Genomic DNA, 24,926 nt, shown 5'->3' with positions numbered 1-24,926 from the left:
ATAATAAGAATGAAGTATGGTTTTTATCTTGCCAACAGGTTAACCATGGGCTTCACCTTTCTTTCCGGAGACCTAAGGATTATTAAATACATAGATATAAATAGGATTTAACATATTATATATATATATATATATATATAGGCAAAGCAAGGACAGCATTTCTACAACTGAAAAACATATGGAACTGCAAACAACTGTCAATTAACTTCAAAGTGAAAATCTTCAATATGAACGTCAAGACAGTCCTACTGTACTGAGTTGAAACGTAGAGAACTACTACATCCATCGTCAAGAAGGTACAAGTATTTATAAAGTTTTTTACGCAAAATACTCAACATTCACTGGCCAGATACTATCAGAAATAGCCTTCTGTGGGAGAGAACAAACCAGCTTCCAGATGAAGAGGAAATTAGGAAAAGACGTTGGAAGTGGATAGGACATATATTGAGGAAATTACCAAACTGCATCACTAGGCAAGCCCTAACTTGGAATCCAGAAAGGAAGCGGAAAAGTGAAAGGCCGAAGAACATATTACGCCGGGAAATAGTAGCAGATATGAAAAGGATGAATGTTAACTGGATAGGATTGCCCAGGACATAGTTGCTTCACAGTCTGTTCAACAAATGCACAAACTTAGATCATAAAGAAGTGAATACAACAAATTCTATGGGCATATCGATCTTATCGCCTTTGAACTATCAATCGTTTGTAGTAATTCCCCTGTCTATAATCTCACTGGATGTCGAAATTTTCACCTTCCAACTCCTCAAAATTATTTCAGGTGTTTAGCGTCTTTAAATTGGTTAACTGTAAAGATTCTTCCATTGAATTCAGTTTTATCACAAATCACTTACACAGTGAATTATTGATTGAAAAGTATAGAATTGACGATCTAATTAATAAAATAGATCAATAATTATACTGACTTTGTTACCAGCATTCAAATCTTTCCACTATTTATGTAATCACTTGAAAAGTACCTTTCTCTACAAGCTATTATGCTTATGAATGCCTTCTGATATTCAATGGAATTTCTGTTCATATTCCCCCCCCTCCTAAAATCTCATCAATAAATTGGGTCGCTCAATAGTCCATGAATTTATTGGATGGAACATATTTATCATACTTTGTTATACTTGGATACTTTCGTATTCAATAGTATTCCAACTTCATTTATGGAAAAAAGTCAATTCTACAAATCTTCAGCAGTTCCATAGTAGGACGAAACGGCCATCCAGTGCTTCCAGGTTTTCCATGGTGGTCTAGCTTCAATTGACTCACGCTTTCAATTATGAAAATACGAAATCTCCACAAAACCCCTTGTGATAATTAATTCTACAAATGACAGATCATAAGTTGAAAATATTATCATTATCATATTCCGATGATGCGACATGTGACTGATAAAAGAAAGAATTCGAATAAACATATAAAATCTTATATACCTTTTCATAATTGACTACAATAGACAATAAAAAATGATTGTTTTCTCAATATACTACTAACAAATAGAGAGTATCGTAAAACTTTCATTGTTCAATCAATAGAAGCATCAAAGCCGATTCAATTCATCAACCAATTAGAAAAATAACAAACAATCATAAGGTCAAGAGTCAGGTTGAAAGAGAACATAATCGAAATAAATATCCAGACAATCATAAGACATAGATCAGGTCTACAACAACATCAACAGACAATCCAGATCATATTCGACAGGACAAGGTGTCAGTTACACGTGCAGCAACTCTCATAAATCATTGTACTGCTGATGTCTAAACGAACTGTGAGTAATTCATGATTAAACCACCAAAGACAGAGAAACCAATTACATCAAAATTATCTTTCTGAGGTATCAATGTTCTTAATCCCCTCCAAAACAAGACAAATATCACAACAACAGAGATTGTAGTAGCTGTTAGAGACATCGAACAAGTTGACTATCTTTTCCTTTCTTCGAGTAAAAACTATTAGGATCTGCTATATATTTGTGATTGCATCAGTGAGACAACTGTACGGAAGATAGGAATGATGGGAAAATGACCAATTATTGAATAGAGAGCAACCTAAACAAAACTAGGGCCTCTTTAGAAGCCCAGCACATGACAATAAATAAAAGTTATCACAAAATATATGAAGATTATTGCCACTGAACTCCAATTATCCACTGACGCAATTCATATTGATTTATGTCCAACAAGTATGTTCATGAATGTGATTTGTGATATTCGTATGAATATATACGAGCATAAAGAAACAGCAATCCATAACGGCTTATAAAAAACAATTTCACTTAACACAAGGGGGTTTTGTGGAGATTTTAGTAATTTTATATAGTTAAGACCATGAGTCAGTTGAAGCTAGACCACCATCGAAAACCTGGAAGCACTGGACGGCCGTTTCGTCCTATTATGGGACTCCTCAACGGTGCGCATCCACGATCCCGCTCTCGCGAGATTCGAACCCAGGACCTACCAATCCAGAGCCAGAGCCCTTAACCGATTTGGAATCAAGTGCTCTATCTGTGAATAATTTAATTTTCTCAAATTAGTTGGATATTGTTTTAGACAATTTGCCACTTCTCAGTCTTAAATCCCTATAACCTTAATGAATTACATTAGTCAATTCTAATTTTTTACAAACCAATCCAGACTGAAATTTCTCTAAGGGACATATATGTATGTGACAAATGCCCTAGTACGGTCGAGTCTGACATCTCTCTCCAAATGCTCTCACACAGCCATTTAGTGTATGGAAATCAACTTGATCATATTAAAAATACATTGAATGAACAAAGCTCGAGTCTTATCAATGAATAATTTTAATTCAGATCATGAATTGACTATTGTTAGACCACCACTGAAAACCTAGGAGCATTGGACGACAGTTTCGTTCTGGTATCGAACTCTTCAGCAGTGCGCATCCACGATCATTGCAGATTAGAAAAATGGACTAGTGGTGTTATATTCAGTGGTTGAAGAGGGTCGGAAGAAACACCTGCTTGAACTAAGGTCTTTTGCTAGTCAGCACTTGTCAACAAGGCGTAACCCCAGTCTCGGGGCAATTGACGCTCTTTGTGCGATCTAAATCAGCGTCAACAATCTTAAAAAACTGTAATGTTAACACTGAGCTGTTTGAGTCACGAGTAACATCCTATAGGACTGAGATATGGACATTCTAAAAATTTTATTAGAATTTTCTACACTATATGCGTAAGTTTGAATCTAGTCCTTTGAAACTTGCAATTCTAATGACTGAGTGTCAAAGATACCTCGAAATTTTACCCAGTATGAAAATCAACACTTTAAGATGAAAGAATATTCAATTGATGAATCCGAAGTAAAAAAACGAAATGCGCCGCCTTGATTTCAGTGCTAGTCATTTTCTATCTATATTATGAATGTATGGATCAAAGTCGAGTATACTAGGCTGTCATCTTTGTCAAAAGAATTGTATTCATTCTCAATTATTATGTCATTTACATCATTCAGTAGTAGTTAGTAATCGAATTTATGCACAAGTACATATGTATAATAGTAATAATAATAACAATGGTGATCGACTGGATCATGAAAACGTCAGCATCTGGAGGAAAGCACAGGATACAATGGACAGCTAGGATAAAACTGGACGATTTAGACTTCGCAGGTGACCTGGCTCTTCCATCACACACGCAACAACAAATGCAGGAGAAGACGACCAGTGTAGCAGCAGCCTCGGCCGCAGTAGGTCTCAATATAAACAAAGGGGAAAGCAAGACTCTCCGATACAATACAACATGCATCAAACGAATCACACTTGACGGAGAAGCTTTAGAGGATGTGGAAACCTCTACATATCTGGGCAGCATCATTGATGAATACGGTGGATTTGATGCAGATGTGAGGGCGAGGATCGGTAAAGCAAGAGCAGCATATTTACAACTGAAGAACATCTGGAACACAAAACAATTGTCAACCAACGTCAAGATCAGAATTTTCAATACAAATATCAAAACAGTTCTACTGTGTGGGTGGAAAATTGGACAACTACAAAAGCCATCATCCATAAGATACAGGTGTTTATTAACAGTTCTCTACGCAAGATACTTCGGATCCGTTGACTAGACACTATCAGCAACAAGTTACTGTGGGAGACAACAAACCAGATTCCAGTGGAGGAAGAAATCAAGAAGTGCTGGAAGTGGATAGGACACACACTGAGGAAATCACTCAACTGCATCACAAGACAAGCCCTCACATGGCATCCTTAAGGCCAAAGGAGGGAAGGAAGACCAAAGAATACATTACGCCGAGAAATGGAGACAGACATGAGAAGAATGAACAAAAACTGAATAGAACTAGAAAGGAAGGGTCCAGGACAGAGTGGGTTGGAGAATGCTGATCGGTGGCCTATGCTCCATGGGGAGTAACAGGCGTAAGTAAGTAACTTTAATAATAATAATAATAATAATAATAACAATAATAATGTACATACCCTTTTAAATTCATTCATATTTATTGTATTCACTGGATAACCATAAAATTTCAATTTATCAATTCGAGTTTGATCAGTAGATGTTTGATTATTTTTTACAAAAATCTATGACAATACAATCAACAATAACAACAACATGGAGTATAGAAGAAGTGAGAAGACAGTAGTTAAGAGTAAGGATTATACAAGACTATAATTTATGGACGAACCAATTAGATATAAGATTTTGGCATTCATTTGGTTAAATAGCGTTTTGGTATTTTGGTTGATGTCAGTTCGTGATGTAAAAACCCTAAATTTAATTCATAATTCTAAACATCAACTGTAAATCATAATTCCAATAATGTATGCCTGAACACCGATTACCACGTCGCGGAATGCTGACTAGTGTTGAAGATGGTTGGAAGAAAGTTAGAGGTGACCAAACCAAAACGTAACATGAGTTCATAAAGTAATTAACTTATGATCTGAGACATGTTGGTGGATGAAGACTACCTGGTTAGAGTCAGTGCGACTATCGTAACTAATGGTTGAAGACTCTGGGTGACATGGCTCAGAAGTGATCACAATGGAGTAGGCGTATATATTCTTTTTCTTCCTTTAAACTGTGAGATTAAAATTGCTTCATAACTTCCTACGAATTAATTCCTTCTTACTGTATCATATTCTTATATGCAACCTTTCTTTTATATATTACTTTCATTGAAATAACTACTGTGAATTCGGTGTTCATCTTGTTGTGCTAATGATGTGTGGCAACTTGGACTGATGAATATATGTGCCTAGTCCTACGTAGCAGATGACTGACTACGCGTAAATAGCCATTTCCCAGTAAGTCCTACTTACAGCCTTCTCGCATACAGGGTGTTCTCTACATACTTGAGAGTATGAAAAACGAATGTCCAGTGATTAAACCGTAGGGAGGGTACTGACAGTCTACATACCTAGAGAAGTTGGAAAACCTTGATAACAAACCAATCGCCAATATCGGCTCCACGATTCTGAGGGAACAAATGAAATATCAACCTATTCTTGGTCACTGGCTATCATGAAGTCGCATCTCCTAACGTCACTCTACTACCTTGTGGATTAAATTTCTGGGTTAAAGACTCGGGGAGTGGTCTCTTAAAAAACCTTCTGTTTCGGTTTGGGCATCCGGGCAGTGTTATATTCTAATTAAGATTGGATTACGGGTAACTTTTGAGAACTATTAATGGACTAACATTATACATCTATTCTTATTGTATAACTATTCAGTAATTAGATTGTGTGTATATCTATATTCATCTTATTATAAGCTTCATTTTGACCTATAGATTATTATTATACGATTTACTGTTCCTAAATTATATTCAGTTTATTGATTACTGTTATGTATTTGACCTAGGCTGTAGCCTATTGTTACGTCTGACCGATTGTGAACGCTATATTTGCTTCCCTAAGCTAGTTCTGTGCCCCCGAGCTAGAACTATACACCGACTTGAAGACCAGAGAGAAGGCACAAAGTGTGTGGGAAGAGCTTTACTACAGGATTCATTTATGTACAGAAAATACAGGGGTTTTATAGTAATTAAGAGACCTTGAGTTTCCATAGTAGCAGTGTGTTAAACAACCAATCAGGATCTCGTTATTTTAGTAGCATAGCTTCTAATTAATCGCTGATTGGTTGGGGCTCTTTATGAGCCTCTGGAGGCTCTGATAGAGTTTACTGTAAGCCGACTTAACAATTACTATCTCCCACGTTCAGAGCCACATTTGGCTTCATCTTGTACAAATATTATTTTCTATTTTTATAGTGTGATGCGGTCTGTCTGTCTGGTATATAAACCAAGTACGTTTGAAATAAATGATTTTTATAATGGAAGCTGATATTGATGTTCTGGACTCAACTGGAAGGGCTAGGAAAACAAGGGACCAATAAGGACGTTAGACTGCTCATACCGGTTGAACGTCGTTGGTTTGGCACAGTGCTAAGATTGGAAAAGTCGTATTACGATTGGTAAATAAATCACGTGATAAAAAGCCAGGTATAAAATCACAACAAATTGGCGATAGACTTTTAAATTCATAACAGGCAGTATTCCAGACCTTACACTAATTCATATGGCACATACATATTTTGGTGTCCTTTAGTACCAACGTTAATGATTTTAAATAAATAAGTCCGATTTACAGTTTACTTATTGAGACAAGATGTCACACAGACTTAACAAACAATCGCTGGGAGATTGAAACAGATATGAAAAGAATGAATAACAACTAGAAAGGATTGACCAGGACAGGGTTGAATGGAGAATACTGGTGGTGGGTGGCCTATACTCCTCAACGATGGGTAACAGGCATAAGTAAGTAAGTTAACAAACAATAATAGTAATAATACACCTATATACCGAGGAATAGATTTTTCACTTACTGTAAGTGTACTGACATTTTGGAACTTTACAAAATTCAACTGAGTTATCCCGCCATCTTTGATATCATCTTCTGTTAATCTAGAGTAAAGAGAGTAAATATGTGACAAGCAAAAACAAAATTAGATTTTGATTAGATAGAGATAGTAAAAAAAACAGTTAATCTTTGTCAAGGATTGAAAGTGAAAATTACATAACATTGTGTAAACATTTATTTTATTTATTTAAACACATAAATATTGGTACAAGGGGGCACCAGATATATATGCGCCGCACAAATCTCATTCGATTTGTGTGAAAGCTGTGATACTGCCCAGGTGCCCAAACCGAAGCAGGTGGTTTTCTTAGGGGACCACACCCAGAGCCTTTGACCTGGAGGTCTGATTCACAAGGCAGTGGAGCATCGTAAGGAGATGCAGTCTCATGGTAGTCGGTGACCAACGATTGATTCATATGCCATTTGTTCCCTTAGGATCCTGTAGCCCGTGTGCACCATTGGTTTGTAATCAGGGTGGACTTTCCGTGTCCACTAACCTGGTTAAAGCGCCGGACATTCGCTTTTCGTCCTCTCAATTTTGTAAATAATAGTAATGCCATGAGAAGGCAGTGAGTAGGACATTCGTGGCAGAGGCTATATACGCGTGGCCATGTGAGAGCATTTCGAGAGGGAGGGAGTGGACTCTCCCCACTCTCGGCCGTACCAGGGCATTTAGGGGGGATTGGAAGTGAAAATTACATAACACTGTAGACAACATGTATGAGACATAATTAATATAATGCTATTAGATGTTGATTAAAAAAAAACGTTTGAGTATTAGGGTTGCCAGTTAGTCTACAATAAATTCTACGTAAGAACAATTGAGAAATCTTCTAATGTGAATACAACGATTGGGATATCGAACAACAATACTTTAACGTTAATCATCTACAAGTCAATATGAAACAAATAAGGAAAAACTTCTGTACACCGAACAAAAGTCTAACAATGAAATGAACTTAGAATAATGAAATTAATAAACCAAAAGTAATAACAACATAGTAGTAATAAATAACTAAAGAATTCGAAACTTAATCTCCAATGGGAAATATACTGCAAGAATTAACATAAATCAATTGATGATCTACTTTCATTAGCGTTGAACACTGAAGACAAAATACTTTCAGAAAATAAATGCAAAATTATAAACAAATAAAAACTTACTCTAATGTTTGTATAGCTTCACCAATTTCACAACTATCAAAATCAGGTGTTGATGTTTGATTTATAAATAGTTTAACCGTTTTTGGTGCATTCTCTAAAAGAAGAAGAAGAAGAATAATATGACAAATTATTCCAAGTACAATATAGAATGAAAATTATTGAACTGGGATCACGAAATGAATTCAGTTAGACAACCACTAGAATGTCTGAAAGCACTAGGATAGTTATTTCATCTTCGTATGAGGCTCCTTAGTGATGCGCATCCATGTCCTCACAACAGGGGACTGAATTTAGGACCTTTAGTCTCACATGTGAATTGGATCAAAGTTCTTATGTACAATGCAATTTTTCGTTGTCGAGTCAATGAATTGATAAAAGATAACAAACAGGCAGATGTGTAGTATGTTAGATTTGATAAGTATAAGAATTATAAAAACAATATGAGTTTATATGATGAAAAACTCTTTCCTTATTTCATTTTCTTAATTTATAAGACGATAGTGTTGAGAGCTAGATGAAATTCTGTTCTAACCTCCCATTTCTATTCAGATAATTCTAATTCCATTTTATGTAAAATGTTTTTGGTATGAGGTTTTCTTTGTTATTTTTAAAATATTTCTAAACGGCGGTTGATGGAGAACGTGGAACTTTCATAGAGCAGACTACGAACAGATCTTAGCTAAACCACTATTGAAAACCAGGAAGCACTTGACAGCTGTTTCATCCCAGGACGGGGCTTCTTAGCAGTGAGTATACATGACCTCATCAAACATCGAACACAGGACCTTGAGGTCTCGCGAGGGATGCTTAACATCTAGATCACTGAATCAACATCCGGCAATATAGATGCTTAACTCAAATCAATCCATGACACTGCGCAACCAGTGTCTCTTGATTTCCAATGATGGTCTTAGCTAAGAATAGTTCGTAGCTTCAATATTATTAATCTCAAGAACTAAAATTATAGCGTGCAGACATTTATAAAGTCGATTTCAACTCTCATAGTGACGTAATAATTACACACACATAAGAGAAATCCTCTGAGAAGAATGGAAACAATGGCATTAAACACATTCTACGGTTGGCAGTGCCCTCGTTTTCTGATCAATTAGAGATAATTCATCACTAAGAATATTTTCTGAAGGTATTGGCACAGTTCACAGATAATTTCTATCAGTAAATGACATCAGTCAGAAAGGCAGGAAGATTTTTACCGCAAATAATTAGCATCTCTAACAATGTTGTATTCTCACAAACGAAGTAATAGGTTATATAAGATCAGCCCCCAAAACAACACACACACAACTCCCTTGCCCCATAAACTTTCATTCCCGGTAATACTACGCAAGTAGTTCAAAAAAGGCTCGGCAAAACAAGCCTTAAGTAGTAATTGAGGTCTATTGGGTAGTATGTTTAAACATAAAAGACTGAAAAAAATCCTCAATTTGTCCTTCATATCTCTCAAGTAGAAATATTTCTGCATGGTCTGATCGATCTGTAAATTTCAACTAATCACGATACACCTTTTTTTACTCAAAATTAATCGTCAAAGCCTATGAACTAGATTGTACATCATACTATTTCGTACTGTCATATAATATGTATAGATTTAGTTAGTGTTCCCCTCTTTCAAAACTTCTTGTGACAAAAGTACGCTGACTCATGGTCAATTATACTCGAATATCACGGCAATCATGTTACCCTTAGACAACCAGCATTTGCTTTCCTACACAGAAATGGAAAGATTATCCCTAAATATAGCACATCTCGCCTAACTCCATAGATTTTCGTCTCCAATACAGAACCAATTAAGAAAGCTTATGTTTCATCGACTTCAAACGAATTTTCCCTTGAACTCTACAACCAAGCTACTGAATCACCAAAAACACTTCTAATCCAATTTTCTCTCCTCAAGAAGAAGTATATCCCCACGGTTTGATTAACCGAGTAGTGATAACCGCTTTTATACATCTAGCAAAGCTAAGAATCACATTATGAACAATCAAGCACATCTACAAATTGATCATTACATATACCCAATACTAATAATGATAATGATGGCAAAAATCAAATATATACAATAAAAAAATACCTTTAGGTCCATTAATCTGTACAGATTGAATACGAACAAATTGTGAAAAGGTAATGTATATAATAAGCTTTAAAAAAAATACAAAAGGGGGGATTTTTTTTTAGGAAATAAATAATAAAGACAATTATGACAACAGTATTTATATGAATTTGTATAAAGGTTATATATTAGAAAGAAGTCAATTAAATTGAATATAAAATCTATTGGTAAGCATGATTTATTAGTTACTACACACACAATATCTCAATTCTAAAGCTAATGCCCTCGGTACAGCTGAGAGTGGGGAGAGTCCACTCTCTCTCTCTCTCTCTCTCGAAATGCTCTCACATAGCCATGCGTATATAGCCTCTTCCAGGGAAGTCCTACTCAGGCCTTCTCTCAGCAGGGGTGTTGTTTACGGAATTGAGAGGATGGAAAGCGAATGTCCGGCGCTTTAACCAGGTTGGTGGACACCGAAAGTCCACCTAGGGGAGTTGGAAAACCCTGATTACAAACAAATGGTGCACATGGGCTGGCTCCAGTATCCTGAGGGAACAAATGACGCATGAATCAATGGTTGGTCACCGACTACCATGGGACTGCATCTCCTTACGATGCTCCACTGCCTTATGGATCAGACCTTTAGATCAAAGGCTCCGGGTGTGGCCCTTTAAGAAAACCACCTGCTTCGGTCTGGGCACCTGAGTAGTATCACAGCCCTCACACAAATCAAATATTTGTGTGGCGTATCTGGTGCCCCCTTGTACCAATATTTATATGTTTAAATTAAAAAATGGATAAAACTTTATATTCATTAACCAAGCACACTAACCTGTTCATCTGTATCTGATAATAAATATACCTTGGAATTATTATTTTCAGAGGAATGTAATAATTGAGCAAGTGAATGAGTATCATCTTCATTTAAACATTCACATTGATTTTTTGACAATAATACATCCATATCATACTATTAGTAAAAAAGATTGAAAAATGAAACGATCAGATATAAATGAATGTGATGATTATAAAAAGAAATGTAAGGGAATTTCAGGACTAACGATCTAAGAGGAGAGGAAGTGTGAATTCACCTTCCTCATTCTGAATGATTCTGAGCCATATCATCCAAAGTCTCTAACCACTGATTATGTTAATTATATGGACACAAATCAGATAGTCTACACTTACTTACACGGCTCAGTTGAAATGTCAATGACTTCATTAACTGGTGTAATGTCTTGATTTGACCGCCTCTAGATTTCTTCCGACCAACCACATCAACCATCATTACTCAACAAGGGTAAGCGGTGGTTGAGTTTACGTAAAACATGTCCTAACCACCTCAGTTAGTGAAGATTCAATAATTTATCAATCTGTTTGTCATATTTACCTAGTACCCTATGTTTAACCCCTACACTGCTCACTCAGTGGTCTCAGAATACATGAGCAATGCTCCGTTTGAAAACAACTATGATAAAATACTAGTAACGTACAAATATCCCCTATTCTTAATGGACATGTTTCGCACGCATAAAAAAGAACGAATTACTAACAAATACTTTACCCTTCAGACTATATAAAATGTGAAACGTTGGAAATTTCACAATCGTATCACTTTTGATGAGTGATTGATAACAGCTACAAACGATCAATATCGTTGTATTAAGTGCTCTGACCCCTACCATGAAACTAGGTAATTAATGTAAAATACGATGTTACGTTGATTTTTCGCGAGTGCCCACCCATAAGTCTCTCTTGACGACTATGGAAGACTAATAATTAGACAAAATGATTATTAGGCGTTTTTGACTTTGATAAATGTATGTTTATTTTGTAGGATGCTGGCTCACGAGTACATGTGGATGAAGTGTACCTGATAAGACCGAACTTGGAGTGACTCCACTAGCCTCCTCAAAGTAATCTTGTAAAGTCACATCTTTACAGTCTCTGCAAGGGAATTTATACATAGTGCTTTGATTCAGCTGATATTTCTTTAGGAAAGTGAGGGAATGAAACGAGAATATCAAACGCTTAGACTGACTTAGTGAATACACACCAGGGGCGTTGAAAAACCCTTACAACAAACCAGTGGTGCATATTTATTATTTATTTATTTGGACACAAATAATGATACAAGGAGGCACTAAATACATATGCGCCACACAATAACAATGTAGTTGTGAAGAGATAGTGTAAAGTGCGTATAATAGAATAACTACAACAACTGACAGAAATTAGTGTATAAGAGTGAAATAATAATAATAATAATAATAATAATAGTAATAATGGAAAAAATACTTCAGTTAACAAAGTTACAACCAAAAAGAATCCTTCAGTTGAAAAAGTCACGTCCATTTTTATGAAGAAAGTGAAAGAAAATTGCAGCAGGATCGCCATTGGCTTCTATTCTGAACCATATCTGATAACGTCTCTAGCCACTGTGTTGCATCATCTCTAGGACTCCAACCAGGCAATCGTGAAGGACCAACAGAAGCCAGTCCTGTACAGCTTCCTTTCATACAATGACACCACGTCATACAGTGACCACCACTCTGTTCTGGGTTCTTCTTAGCAGTCGTTGCTAAGTGTTATTCATTATTTTGATGTATGCCTCCAATTGCCGACGCAATGTGTTCTTTGATCTGCCCCTTTACCTGTCCCCTTGAGGAATCCAAGTTAGGAACTGTCTCGTGATGCAGTCTTATCCACCCCCAGCTTGTTTTCCCAAATTACTCTTCAACTGGAAGCTGATTTGTTCTGTCTCATAGTAGGTTGTTGCTCATGATGTTTGGTCAACGGATCTTAAGTATCTTGTGTAAACAACTGTTTATAAATCCTTGTACGTTTTTGATGATGGTTGTAGTAGTTTTCGAAGTTTCAACTCCATACAATAGAACTGTCTTGAAGTTTTAAATAAATTAATATATTTAGTGTTGGCTGACAGTTGTTTTGAGTCCCAGATTTCCTTCAACTGTAGGAATGCACCCTTTGCTAAACTAAAATATAGGTGGAGCCAGTTTCGGAACGAGTTGCTCAACGATTAAGAGTTGTTGAACTACACTGAGTCAAACTGTTACAATTGTCATGTTCAAATAGTACCAAACAAATCAGAACATTTAGAAAAAGACTAAATGTTAATCCCGTATGACAACTGATTAAAAGTAAAAAGATGCATACTTGTTTAGAAGACTGCGGGCTTTTATGTGAACCACTTTCATGAGAGTCTGATCCAGAGAGAGCAAGTTCCTGTACTTTATCTCTTAACTTTTGTGGAACTCCACCAGTAATCCGATCAATTTGTTCAGCTCCACGTAGAAATATAAACGTAGGTAATGATCTGACATTGTAACGTTGTGCAACGTCCTAAAATACAAAAATGCAGATTGAAAAGAAACATCAGTAATAACCATAATAGTAATCTGCTCATTTTCGGAGATGGACTACTTGAACTATTAGCAGCGAGCTATGATCGGTAAAGTTATCTAAATACAGGAGTTTGATGTGACAGTAAAGCAACAGTTTTCTTGTTAGTTATCTTAGAGGCAAATGTGATCGGACGGTATTACAAGAGAGAGGTTATATTTGTCTATTCAGAGTATAGATTATTTCATCTAGATTGTTTATCTAGTACCGATGACCCCCGGCTAATAAGCAAATAGATAACAGCCAAGAATAACAATTAACGAATATCGGTCTAGAATCCAGCTCTCCTATGCTCGCTAGCTCGATAGTCACGATAGAGCAAATACAGCAAGCGGATAACTTTTAACTAAACAGTTCAAATTTATGAATCACTTATAAAAACCGAAGCAGGAGGTTTTCTTAGGGGGCCACACCCGAAGCCTTGACCTAAAGATCTGATCCACAAGGTAGTGGAGCATCGTAAGGAGATGCAGTCCCATGGTAGACGGTGACCAACGATTGATTCCTACGCCATTTGTTCCCTCAGGATACTGGAACACACGTGCACCATAGGTTTAGAATCAGTGTTTTCCAACCTCCTTAAGTGGACTTTCCGTGTCCACCAACACGGATAAAGCGCCGGACATTCGCTTTTCGTCTTCTCAATTTCGTAAACAACAGTAATGCCACAAGAAGGCAATGAGTAGGACTTCCCTGGTAGAGGTTTTTTATTACTTATGACAGACTGACATGACTGACATTAAAATTAAAAAGCATCATTAAATGCTTACCTCATGTTTATCAACATCAATTTTAACAAATTTCATATTTGTATACTTGATGCTTAATTCTTGAAAGACAGGAGCTATATCTGAACAAGGACGACACCATGAAGCATAAAAATCCATAACTACAATGCTTGGACCATTTGTTACATTATTTGCTTGTTGTATAATTTGTTCAAGATGGTTTTTATCTGTGATGTTAATCACAGTGGCCATCTAATAAGTAAAATTTCTAAAATAAAATTTCAAAAATGAAACATCAATTTACTTTAGAAAATATATTGTAAAACTAAATTTGATAATAACCAACTGGCTTCATTTCATTTCTATGTCAGTCAGTCAGTTACAACGTAGAACTTCGTACATACGTACATCAGTTCGAGTTGCCATACCACAATAACACAGAGATGCCCCCAATCGGGCGCCACGGCTTTTGCACCAAAAACCCTGGTACGGCCTAGAGTGGGGAGAATACGCTCTCCCTTTCGAAATGCTCTCACATGGCCACGCGAATATATAGCCTCTGTCAAGGAAGTCCTACTCACTGCCTTTTAGTGGCATTACTGTTGTTTACGAAATTGAGAGGACGAAAAGCGAATGTCCAGCGGGTTGGTGGACACGAAAAGTTCACCTAGGGGAGTTGGAAAACCCTGATTCCAAACCAATGGTGTACATGAGCTCCAGTATCCTGAAGGAACAAATGGCGTATGAACCAATCGTTGGTGACCGGTTACCATGGGACTGCATCTCCTTAAGGTGCTCCACTGCCTTGTGGACTAGACCTTCAGGTCAAAGGCTCGGTGTGTGGTCCCCTAAGAAAACCACCTGCTTCAGTCTGGGCACCTGGGCAGTATAATAGCCCTCACACTAATCAAATGAGATTTGTGAGGCGCATATTTATCTGGTGCTTCCTTGTACCAATATTTATGTGTTTAAATAAATAAATAAATGTCGATTCAAATCCCATAGTGGTGGAAGTAGTAAGAGTGCAAGCAGTAATCCGAAAGATTAAGGTTTAAAGATGTTATTCAAGGAGTATAATCCAGTGAAATAAATTTGGAAAGAGAAAAAGATAGAGACATGAAGAATTCAGAATATTAGAATTTGGTAGGACACAAAGAGTGGATGCACCTTCGCCATTGCAAACGATTTTGAGCCATGTCATTCAAGGTCTCTAACCATCGATTGCTATCATCTCGCGGATCCCAACCAGGTAGTCTACACCTACCAACATGGCTCAGTCCACTTGTCAGTGAATTCATGGATTTGTGCCACGTTTTGTTCTGGCCGCCTCTAGCTTTCTCCCAACCTACTCCTCCATCATAAAACATCGCACATCGGGACAGTCGGTGGTTAGTCGGGCATACGTAGCACGTGTCCCAGCCATCTCAACTGATAAAGTTTCACCACATCATCAATCGATTTGCAATTCTTACCTAGTACCCGTTTCCTAACGACTGCATTACTTACTCGGTGGTCCCAGGATATACGAGCAATGCTTCGAAGACACCTATGATTGAATACTAGTAGCCTACGAATATCCTCCTCCTATGATGTAATTGTAGACATCATTGCAACTATGATTGGATGTATTCAAACACATTTATAAGAAACCAATATAATGTTCATTAACGTAAATTTGACGGATCAGATGACTATTAAACAAAGTATGTCACTTAATGGTGAAATAATGACATTTTACAGAGTTCTAAAGATGTACAAATTAGAACTGTTAAGTAGTAGAATAAGCTACTCTTCAACATAAAGGATAGATCTGTGGCCTGATTTTTTTAGGAACTCAACTTGAAACTACTTAGTCAAAGGTTTTACTTTTTCTGACAAGGTTTTAATAGCCCTCACAATTAATCGAGCCAAATCAGACGGTAAACAAATTCTTAGTACGTCATGTGATATTACATGGATGAATCAATCAGCGAGTCATGACTACTGTAAAGTCTTGAAAAAAACATGTGTTTTCGTACGACATCAAAACGAAATAGGAAATCAACCAAACGAATGGCAAAGGAGTCCCAGTAATTGCAGTAACAAAAACTAAACACTGAAAACATATTCCGAGAAGACAAACTGACGTTTGCATGAAGGAATGCTGCAACTGAAGATCTAGATTAAGATAAAATGTAAAATGTATCTGGAACGTTGTGACTAACTAGGAGCCACACTACATGTCTCTAACATCTGATCGTTGTTATCACACGGACCCCATCCAATCAGGTAGTCTGCATCCATTAACATGACTTAGACCGACAGTCAATGACTTGTAGACTGGTCACACGTTTCGGTCTGACCGCTTCTAGTATTCTTACAACTTACTCCTACGTCAAGCAGCACTACACGTGAAAGGCATGACGTAAGACGTCTCAAACAGTTTACTCAGTCAATATTTACGACCTCATCAACCGATTCGCCATCTTTGTTTGATAACTTACCACTGTTCATTTAGCCGTTCCAAAATACGCAAGCAATCTTTTAAAAATATCTATGATCAAAATCCCTCAGAGTAGGCATGCCTTCTACTTCATAAACCGCATCGAAAACATTCATAGGCTGAGTGCTTTTGATATAATATTCATTTGAAGAACAAATTATTCATTGTTACCTGATGTGATTTTTACTTCAGAGAAAATTTTCTTTTAGATGGTTTTATTTTCAAGGGTTGTACAATCATCATATATATATATCATTAACAGGTTTTTTTCTATCTGCATCTTCCTTTGGGTACTTACTTACGCCCGTTACCCCTCGTGGAGGAGCGTAGGCCGCCCACCAGCATTCTCCATCCAACTCTGTCCTGAACAATCCTTTCCAGTTTTTTCCAGTTGCTATTCATCATTTTCATGTCTGCTTCCAATTCTCGACGCAGTGTATTCTTTGGCCTTCCTCTTTTCCGCTTCCCATCAGGGTTCCAAGTTAGGGCTTGCCTCGTGATGCCGTTTGATAATTCTCTTAATGTATGTCCTATCCACCTCCGACATTTCCTAATTTCTTATATAATAAAATAATCTGAATATTTGTCAAAATGAAGGTTTTTAGAAATTGTAATAATTTAATGGTTAAATTGATGAGTTGATTTAGGCCAGACCGACCAAGTCTTGTAATTAGAAAACTATTTACTGATTAACTTATGTTACATCTTGTGTATCTGAGGCCTTACATTAATGATCTCCAACCTACTCTGTCCTAGGAAATCCTCTCCAGTTGGTTTCAGTTACAATTGATCCTTTTCATGTCTATATCTAATTTCTGATACAATGTATTCCTCGGTCTTCATCTTTTCCGTTTCTATTCAGGAATCGAAGTTGATGCTTGTTTTGTGATGAGTCTGATGTTATTCTCAATGTATATCCTATCCAACTCCAGTTTCTTTTACTAATTTCCTACTCAGATGAAAGTTGGTCTGTTCTCTTCCATAGTAGGTTGTTGTTGATGGTATCTGACAAACGAACATCAAGTAACTTGAGTAGACAATTGTTCATAAATACTTGTACCTTTCTTGTGATGTGTAGTTCTTGAAGTTTCAGCTCCATACAGTAGAACTGTCTTGATGTTCGTATTGAGATTCCAACTTTGATATTGGTTGACAGACAGCTGTTGTGAGTTCCATATGTTCTTCAATTGTAGGAATGTGGCGCTTGCTTTGCCAATCTTGGCCTTTACGTCTGCATCGGATGCTTCTTGTTCATCGATGATGCTTCCCAGATACGCGAATGATTCCACATTTTCCAAAGCTTCTCCATCAAGTGTGATTGGGTTGGTTTTCTCCGTGTTTTATTAGAGGATCTTGCTTTTTCCTTTGTGTATGTTGAGGCTCACTGATGCAAAAGCTACTGCTACACTGGTTGTCTTCATCTGCATTTTTTTGTGTATGGGATAGAAGAGTTAAGTCATCTGCAAAGTCCAAATTTCCTAATTGATTCCGAGCTGTCCATTGTATTTCGTGCTTTCCCTCAGATGTCGAGGTCTTCATAATGTAGTAGAACACCAGGAGAAAAAGGAAGGCGGAGAGTAAGCAGCTTTGTCTGACTCCGGTTCTTACTTTGAAAGCGTCTGTTAGCTATTGTATGTTTGTTTATTTTATCCTGAAATCACACGTTATCTCCAATCGTTTCTCATTTGAATATATCTCACTAACAGCCCCCATATGCTCTGGTACGACCGAGAGTGGGAAGAGTCAGCTCTCCCCCTCAAAATGCTCTTACATGGCCACGTACATACAACCACTGCCAGGGAGGTCCTACTCACTGCCTTCTCGTGAACGAGGTGTTGTTTACAAAATTGAGAGAACCAAAATCGAATGTCCGGGAATTAAATCGGGCTGGTGGATATGGAGAATTCATATAAGGGAGTTGGCAAACCCTGATTTCAAACCAATGGTGCAAATGGGCTACAGAATCCTGAGAGAACAATAGGTGTATGAACCGATTGTTGGTCACCGACTACCATGGGACTGCATGTTTTTACGTTGCTCCAATGCCTTGTGGATCAGACCTTCAGGTCAAAGGATCCGGGCGTGACCCCGCAAGAAAACCACCTGCTTCGGTCTGGGAACCCGGACAGTATCACAGCCCACACACAAATGAAATGAAACGACGATAATTACTGGAAATACTATTTTCACTTCAATTAAAATTCAGACAATTCAAATTCATTTTTATTTTTTATATACTGTGTCACTTAACTACTCTCTTTTATTCCCACTTTGTGTATCTTTATTTTTCAACTTATACAGCAGCTCGTCTGCGGTGGGATCTCCGTTCTATCTAAACGATCTCGAGTCACTGATTAGCCGAAAGTTGAATGCTACCACCGAATACGAATAATGAGAGTTTCTGAAACCAGGTACACCATTCAAACTGGCTTCCTTTAACGTTCGCACACTAATGCAGATCGGACAACAGATAGGATTGGTTAAGTCTTAATATCGACGTCTGTTGTCTATCCGAGACCCGTATTCAAGACTCTAGTGAAGTACTACAAATCCGCTCTCCATCTGTCGATTCGAAAAGCTTGCTTCAAGTGAGTTTATCCAGAAACTCTGTGGCATATTCGTCTGGTTTTGCTGACGTTGGTGTCGCACAATGTGCTAGAGCTGAGGCAACACTAGTCAACTGGATCCCCATTAAGAGTCGATTATGTGCTGTTAGATTAGAAAGTTCCATCAAAGTAAGGAGACAGAGTACATCATTTAAGAAACTGTAACATGTGAATCAAGGAGTGTTGTTTGTCATATAAAATCAAATCGAATCAGTAATGTTGGGATGACTAACATGTAGTGTTAACTTGAATCAGTTTGTAAGTGAAATAAAATCGTAAGATAAATGATCAGAATATATATAGAAGACTGTTCAGAGTTATTACTCACTATTCGTTTTTCAAGTGAACAAAAAAGAGGATGTGTATTTTTTCCCTAACAGCGGTTATTTGAGGGAAACGACGTTTGATTGTGGCCCTAGTGATGCAGTGTTCAGTGGAGACTATGGGTGACAGCCCAGAATTGATTACAATGGAGTCGGTGTATACACACTATGCCCTTTCTTAAACCGTGAGATTGAAATCACTTTATACCTTTATACAAACAAATTCTTTCTTGTTGTATCATATCCTTACATGCAATCGTTTTTTCTATATATTACTAGCATTGAGGTAACCACTTCTATGAATTTGGTGTTCATCCTGTGCCAATGAAGTGTAGCAACTTGGACTGATAAATATATGTGTCTGGTCCCATGTTGTAGATGACTAACTGACATTAATGTAGCAATGGGACATTATTGTTTTGAAAGTGTTTGTACTTTAACCGCAAATCCTTGGCAAACCATCGTTTAACTACATATCAACTTCATATGCGTTGCATGGATACAATTTAGACGTGTAGTGAGAGCGCGTATGTATTCTCATGGAGTTTGAAATCGGTTCACCTATTTTATAAAATAACGCGTTTACTAGCAACTATAACTTCGTCAACGTCAATCAGAATTTGCATTTACAATGTGTGACGGTAATCCGACTGTTAATCTCCTTGTAAACTACGATTACGTTCCCAGTAAATGTATTCTATTAAGTAATTCTTCTAAATCCAGCCTACTGTCAAAGAATTTTTTTGTGATAGAAGTAAAGGCGAACAAATGAAACGCTTGGGACAAGAGCAAATTTTGCTTGGACTTCGCGAAATTTTAGATGAGTAGAAAGCCATGTTGCGTAAAAGTGAACTGGCGTTATAATGGGACAGGTCGTCTACCAAAACCACAATGATGCAGTGTAGAACTAGATCAATCATCTGGAATTGCCGTTGGAGTAAATACACCTGTTAGGTTGGTATACATACCCGACTAGCCGGGAATTTACGAATCCCGAACTCAATTAGCTTCGAACTAGTCAAAACTATCTAATCAAAGATACTAATCCAACCAATCAATTATTTAGTAACTTGACACTGTCGCTTTCATCATACTAACTTGGTAATGTTACAAATAAAAAGCTTTGAAACGTGTATCTACCAACATGAGGGAAGAAACTCAAGTTACCCGGCAAAGTTTGGAAGTTTGAAAAACTGCCAGCCTGAAATATCCAAATCCTTGAGAAGAAGAATCAAACTAAATTTTCTACCTAAAAGACATCTGAAAAGTTGAATATTTTCATACACCGATATATTCTTTTATTACCTTTATATGTGCTTTATCGCGTGGCCGTAGGAATACACTTGAAGCGTACTCCATATTTTACGAGCTCATCACATGAAAATGTTACTTTTTTAATCTTGCAACACCATACATGGTCAAGAGATAAATCATCTTACCCCTTTGACAACCGTGAGTGCAATTCTCTAGTCCCAATTTCATTTTTTACTTTTTTCAATAACGTAAGAAGACTAAAATCAATGTTGGTCCTAGTAATTAGCGTTCAGATCGAAACGAATTTGTCTTTAACTTATCCATAGAAGGTACTGTAGCTGTAAATAATTCCCCAAAATCAATAGCTCATTAAGTGTTCAACATTGGATGCTGACCATGTTGTTTAAGTGGACTTGTTTAACTGAAGGCTTTCGGTCATGCATCCGTACCAGATCACGTTGCAGCTCGGCGTGGGACACAGCTCCTACGTTTCCATAGTCAGCTAAGTGCGAACGCCTCTCGATATATTGGTAACGAATCAAATATATCTTTCCTGCTTCTTCTCGCCTGACTTCTGATTTCTATCTGACTGGGAACGATCGAATATGGAAGGTGCTACTGGTAGCTAGTTGTAAAACTAGAACATCCGTTGCATCATCAGTACTATTGCTAGATGGTGAGATGGCGAGTTTCTCCATATGGCGCCCGATTGAAAAGGTATGTAGATAGAAGGCTCTAGACATGCAAGCGAATCATTTTTGTCTCCCCAAGTTAAGCGATTGGAAGAGCAGCAGAGGTGAGTTTTATATCAGAGCTCATTATTGAATAATGTGATATTGAAAACCCGGCTGCATTGGACCACACTTATTCACAAGCGGAGTAGACTTGGTCGAATTTATCTCACATCACACAGGAACTCAATAATGTTTTCTCCTAATCCTACTAACCTTTTCACTAGTTCACAATGCTTCTTAAAACTAGATCTAACCGCTAGTATAACACACTTTGAGCTCCCCGTAAACACTTACTCCCCCCAAATATTTTTGCCTTAAAGCATCCGAAGGTTCTAAATGCAATCTAAAGTGCTCTTAAACCTTTGAGAACTTATACTTTGCGGTCCTAATAGGTCTCCAGGACCTGAGAGACTATAACTACCAGGTAATTAGGTCTCTGTTGTAGGTGGTTTAACGTGTTATGGTGTTTGACGAAATATCAACACGGATATAGAAGGCTCGTCTAGCTTTCGCCAAATTCCGTCATTTATGGCGTACGTGAGATATCCGTTAACCAACCAATCGACGGGTTTACTGGGCAGCAGTTAGTTCCGTCCTACTTTATGGCTGTGAAACATGGACGGTAACAGTAGAGGATATTCGTGGGCTACTAGTATTCAATCATAGGTGTCTTCGAAGCATTGCTCGTATATCCTAACTGAATTTTTAAAAAAAACGACTTTGAACCCTGATATCACTAGTATTAAGTGATTTGTTTATAGTTCTAAAATTTCGTTTGCAACAGGTATCACCGTATCATGGCATTTTCATGCCCGACTAACCACCGACTGTCCCGATGTGCGATGTTTTATGATGGAGGAGTAGGTTGGGAGAAAGCTAGAGGCGGCCAGAACAAAACGTGGCACAAATCCATGAATTCACTGACAAGTGGACTGAGCCATATGGTAGGTGTAGACTACCTGGTTGGGATTCGCGAGATGATAGCAATCGATGGTTAGAGACCTTGAATGACATGGCTCAAAATCGTTTGCAATGGCGAAGGTGCATCCACTCTTTGTGTCCTACCAAATTCTAATATTCTGAATTCTTCATGTCTCTATCTTTTTCTCTTTCCAAATTTATTTCACTGGATTATACTCCTTGAATAACATCTTTAAACCTTAATCTTTCGGATTACTGCTTGCACTCTTACTACTTCCACCACCATGGGATTTGAATGGACAACTGCATCTCTGTGTTAATGTGGTATGGCAACTCGAACTGATGTACTTATTTACGATGTTCTACGTTGTGAATGAATGACGTAACGGTATTAATCGGCTTCTTGAAGAAATCGGAGGAGACAGCTGGTAAATTTTACCTCTTCCTAAACCCAATGAAATCCTCTTCACCTTGTGTTACCCTTCTTGTTATGAAATCGCCTGCATCTATTATAAACGATAATGTCAGAAAAGTGTTTTCCGATGGTCAATCAGTTACCCATTGACCTGCGCGGTATTTTCGAGCGTCATATGGGTTTGTTGGAGTCGCATATAATTCCACATGCACCTTTAAATCGTTCATATTGGTGTGTGACTTGGCAAACCAGTTTATTGAAAACTTGGTAGGTGTATTACAATTGTTATCTGCTTGCCAGACGATACATCAGATAATGGTAGGCAAATAGCCGTCAAAGTTTAACCAGGATATGAAAAAATATTGCCAATGGATTATCCTCACGTAGTGTTTGCAAATACTCAGTCTGTCTACTACCAAGGACATATTAGTCACTTTCCTCACTAAAAATACGAAGAAAGTTGACACAAATCGATAGATTTTGGAAACCCCGTTCGTTATATAAACCATACATAGTTTTGATTCTAAGACAATCAAATTGGTTTAAACAGAAATAAATCTATGTATTTCATGAACAAGGTGGACGGTGAAAATATCCGCTTTACTTGTTACTAAGCGCCTGCCAAGAGGTGGCCAGTTAAGTTCGGTCTTTTCTGTTAGAGTTGTTCTGATTGTCCCATACATAAAGGGCTTTCGCAGTCAATCATTCTTTGTGCGCGTCAGACGTATTTTGTCATCTCCAAAGTTTATGATAATAATAGTGCTTGATTCTCAAATAACAATATGTTACACGAGGTACATCAATTTACAGGCAAGGTCAAATAATTACAAATGCAACAGGATTTACTGTAATAAGTTACCAGGTTGATATGTTGTGGGATACACCGGTCATAGAAACAGGAGATAAGGTTTTGCACATCATAGTATAAATGTTGGTAAAACTGGAATATTCAATAACTTATGTCCTGTTTTGGATGGGTATAGCGCTACCACCTTTCTGTTTTCATGTTTTTTAAGGCCAACTGATTGTTTCGGAACACATTTCAAACACCCAGCTGTCTAGATATTACTCTAACATGAAATTGCATTGCATGCAAGATGACCGATCTCTTATCCAATGTTCTGTTGCCCTTCCTATAACTTATTCTTTACTTAAAATATAACCAACCTTATGGCGTCACCAGTCCGGAAACAAACTTTTTTATGCATATATTTAGTACCCCCTTCATTTTCTCCAAACACAAATTTTACAAATAACTAGATCAAACATAACTACTGAGTCGGATCCCGACAAAATAATGAAATACTGAATTGAAGAAAGAGTGAAGGCTATGACGTATCAAGGACATATCACAAAATCTATTTTTTAGACATTGTTCCCATTTACTTTGATAAAACTTGGTTTGTGTTGAACTTTTGCAAGTACTCTCCTTACTGGTTCCAGGTAAGCATTGTTACGAATCTATGGATGGTATATGACCAGATCTGTTTATTACTGTTAGGGTAGTTCCAGTATGAGGAATCGAAAGTTTACAAATGGGAAATTTGCTTTCAGATGGAACCTTTTTATTACGGTACACGTGTAAACACTTGTGTTATTAGGTCATCCAGACAATAGAAAACTAAATAACAACATGTGGTAATTCAAAGGGGTTATCCCATATCTTGAAATCAGACCATAAAAGGTACTTTCCTACAGTACCATCTGAGCATGCATAAATTCAAACCCTAACATTGGTGACTGCTGTCTACTAATATATAAGTCTCTATTGTGGCCACTAACTTTTAGAATGAGAGTTTTTATGATCAATACCTGAGAAGACGGTAAGTCTGACTATGTTGAGTTGAAAAGTGTCATAAAGGAACCTTCAGATATAGATTATTA

The 24,926-nt window shown here is 37.3% G+C and overlaps 1 protein-coding gene across 1 annotated transcript; it reads right to left on the bottom strand.

Moving 5' to 3' along the window:
* Positions 1 to 39: 39 nt before the first annotated feature.
* On the bottom strand, positions 40 to 14,559 carry Smp_175610.1 (putative thioredoxin-like protein; the record flags this gene model as incomplete). The annotated part of the gene is made up of 8 exons (XM_018798560.1): positions 40 to 72; positions 4,474 to 4,578; positions 6,887 to 6,965; positions 8,086 to 8,179; positions 10,178 to 10,244; positions 10,989 to 11,126; positions 13,334 to 13,519; positions 14,350 to 14,559. 8 exons carry the CDS (start codon positions 14,557 to 14,559, stop codon positions 40 to 42), a joined length of 912 nt encoding a protein of 303 aa, XP_018653490.1.
* Positions 14,560 to 24,926: the final 10,367 nt, after the last annotated feature.

The sequence above is a fragment of the Schistosoma mansoni genome, chromosome 7, assembly GCF_000237925.1.
Source record: "Schistosoma mansoni strain Puerto Rico chromosome 7, complete genome".
NCBI lineage: Eukaryota > Metazoa > Platyhelminthes > Trematoda > Strigeidida > Schistosomatidae > Schistosoma > Schistosoma mansoni.
The sequence above is the reverse complement of the archived record's forward strand: the minus strand, read 5'-3'. Positions and strand labels throughout refer to the sequence as shown.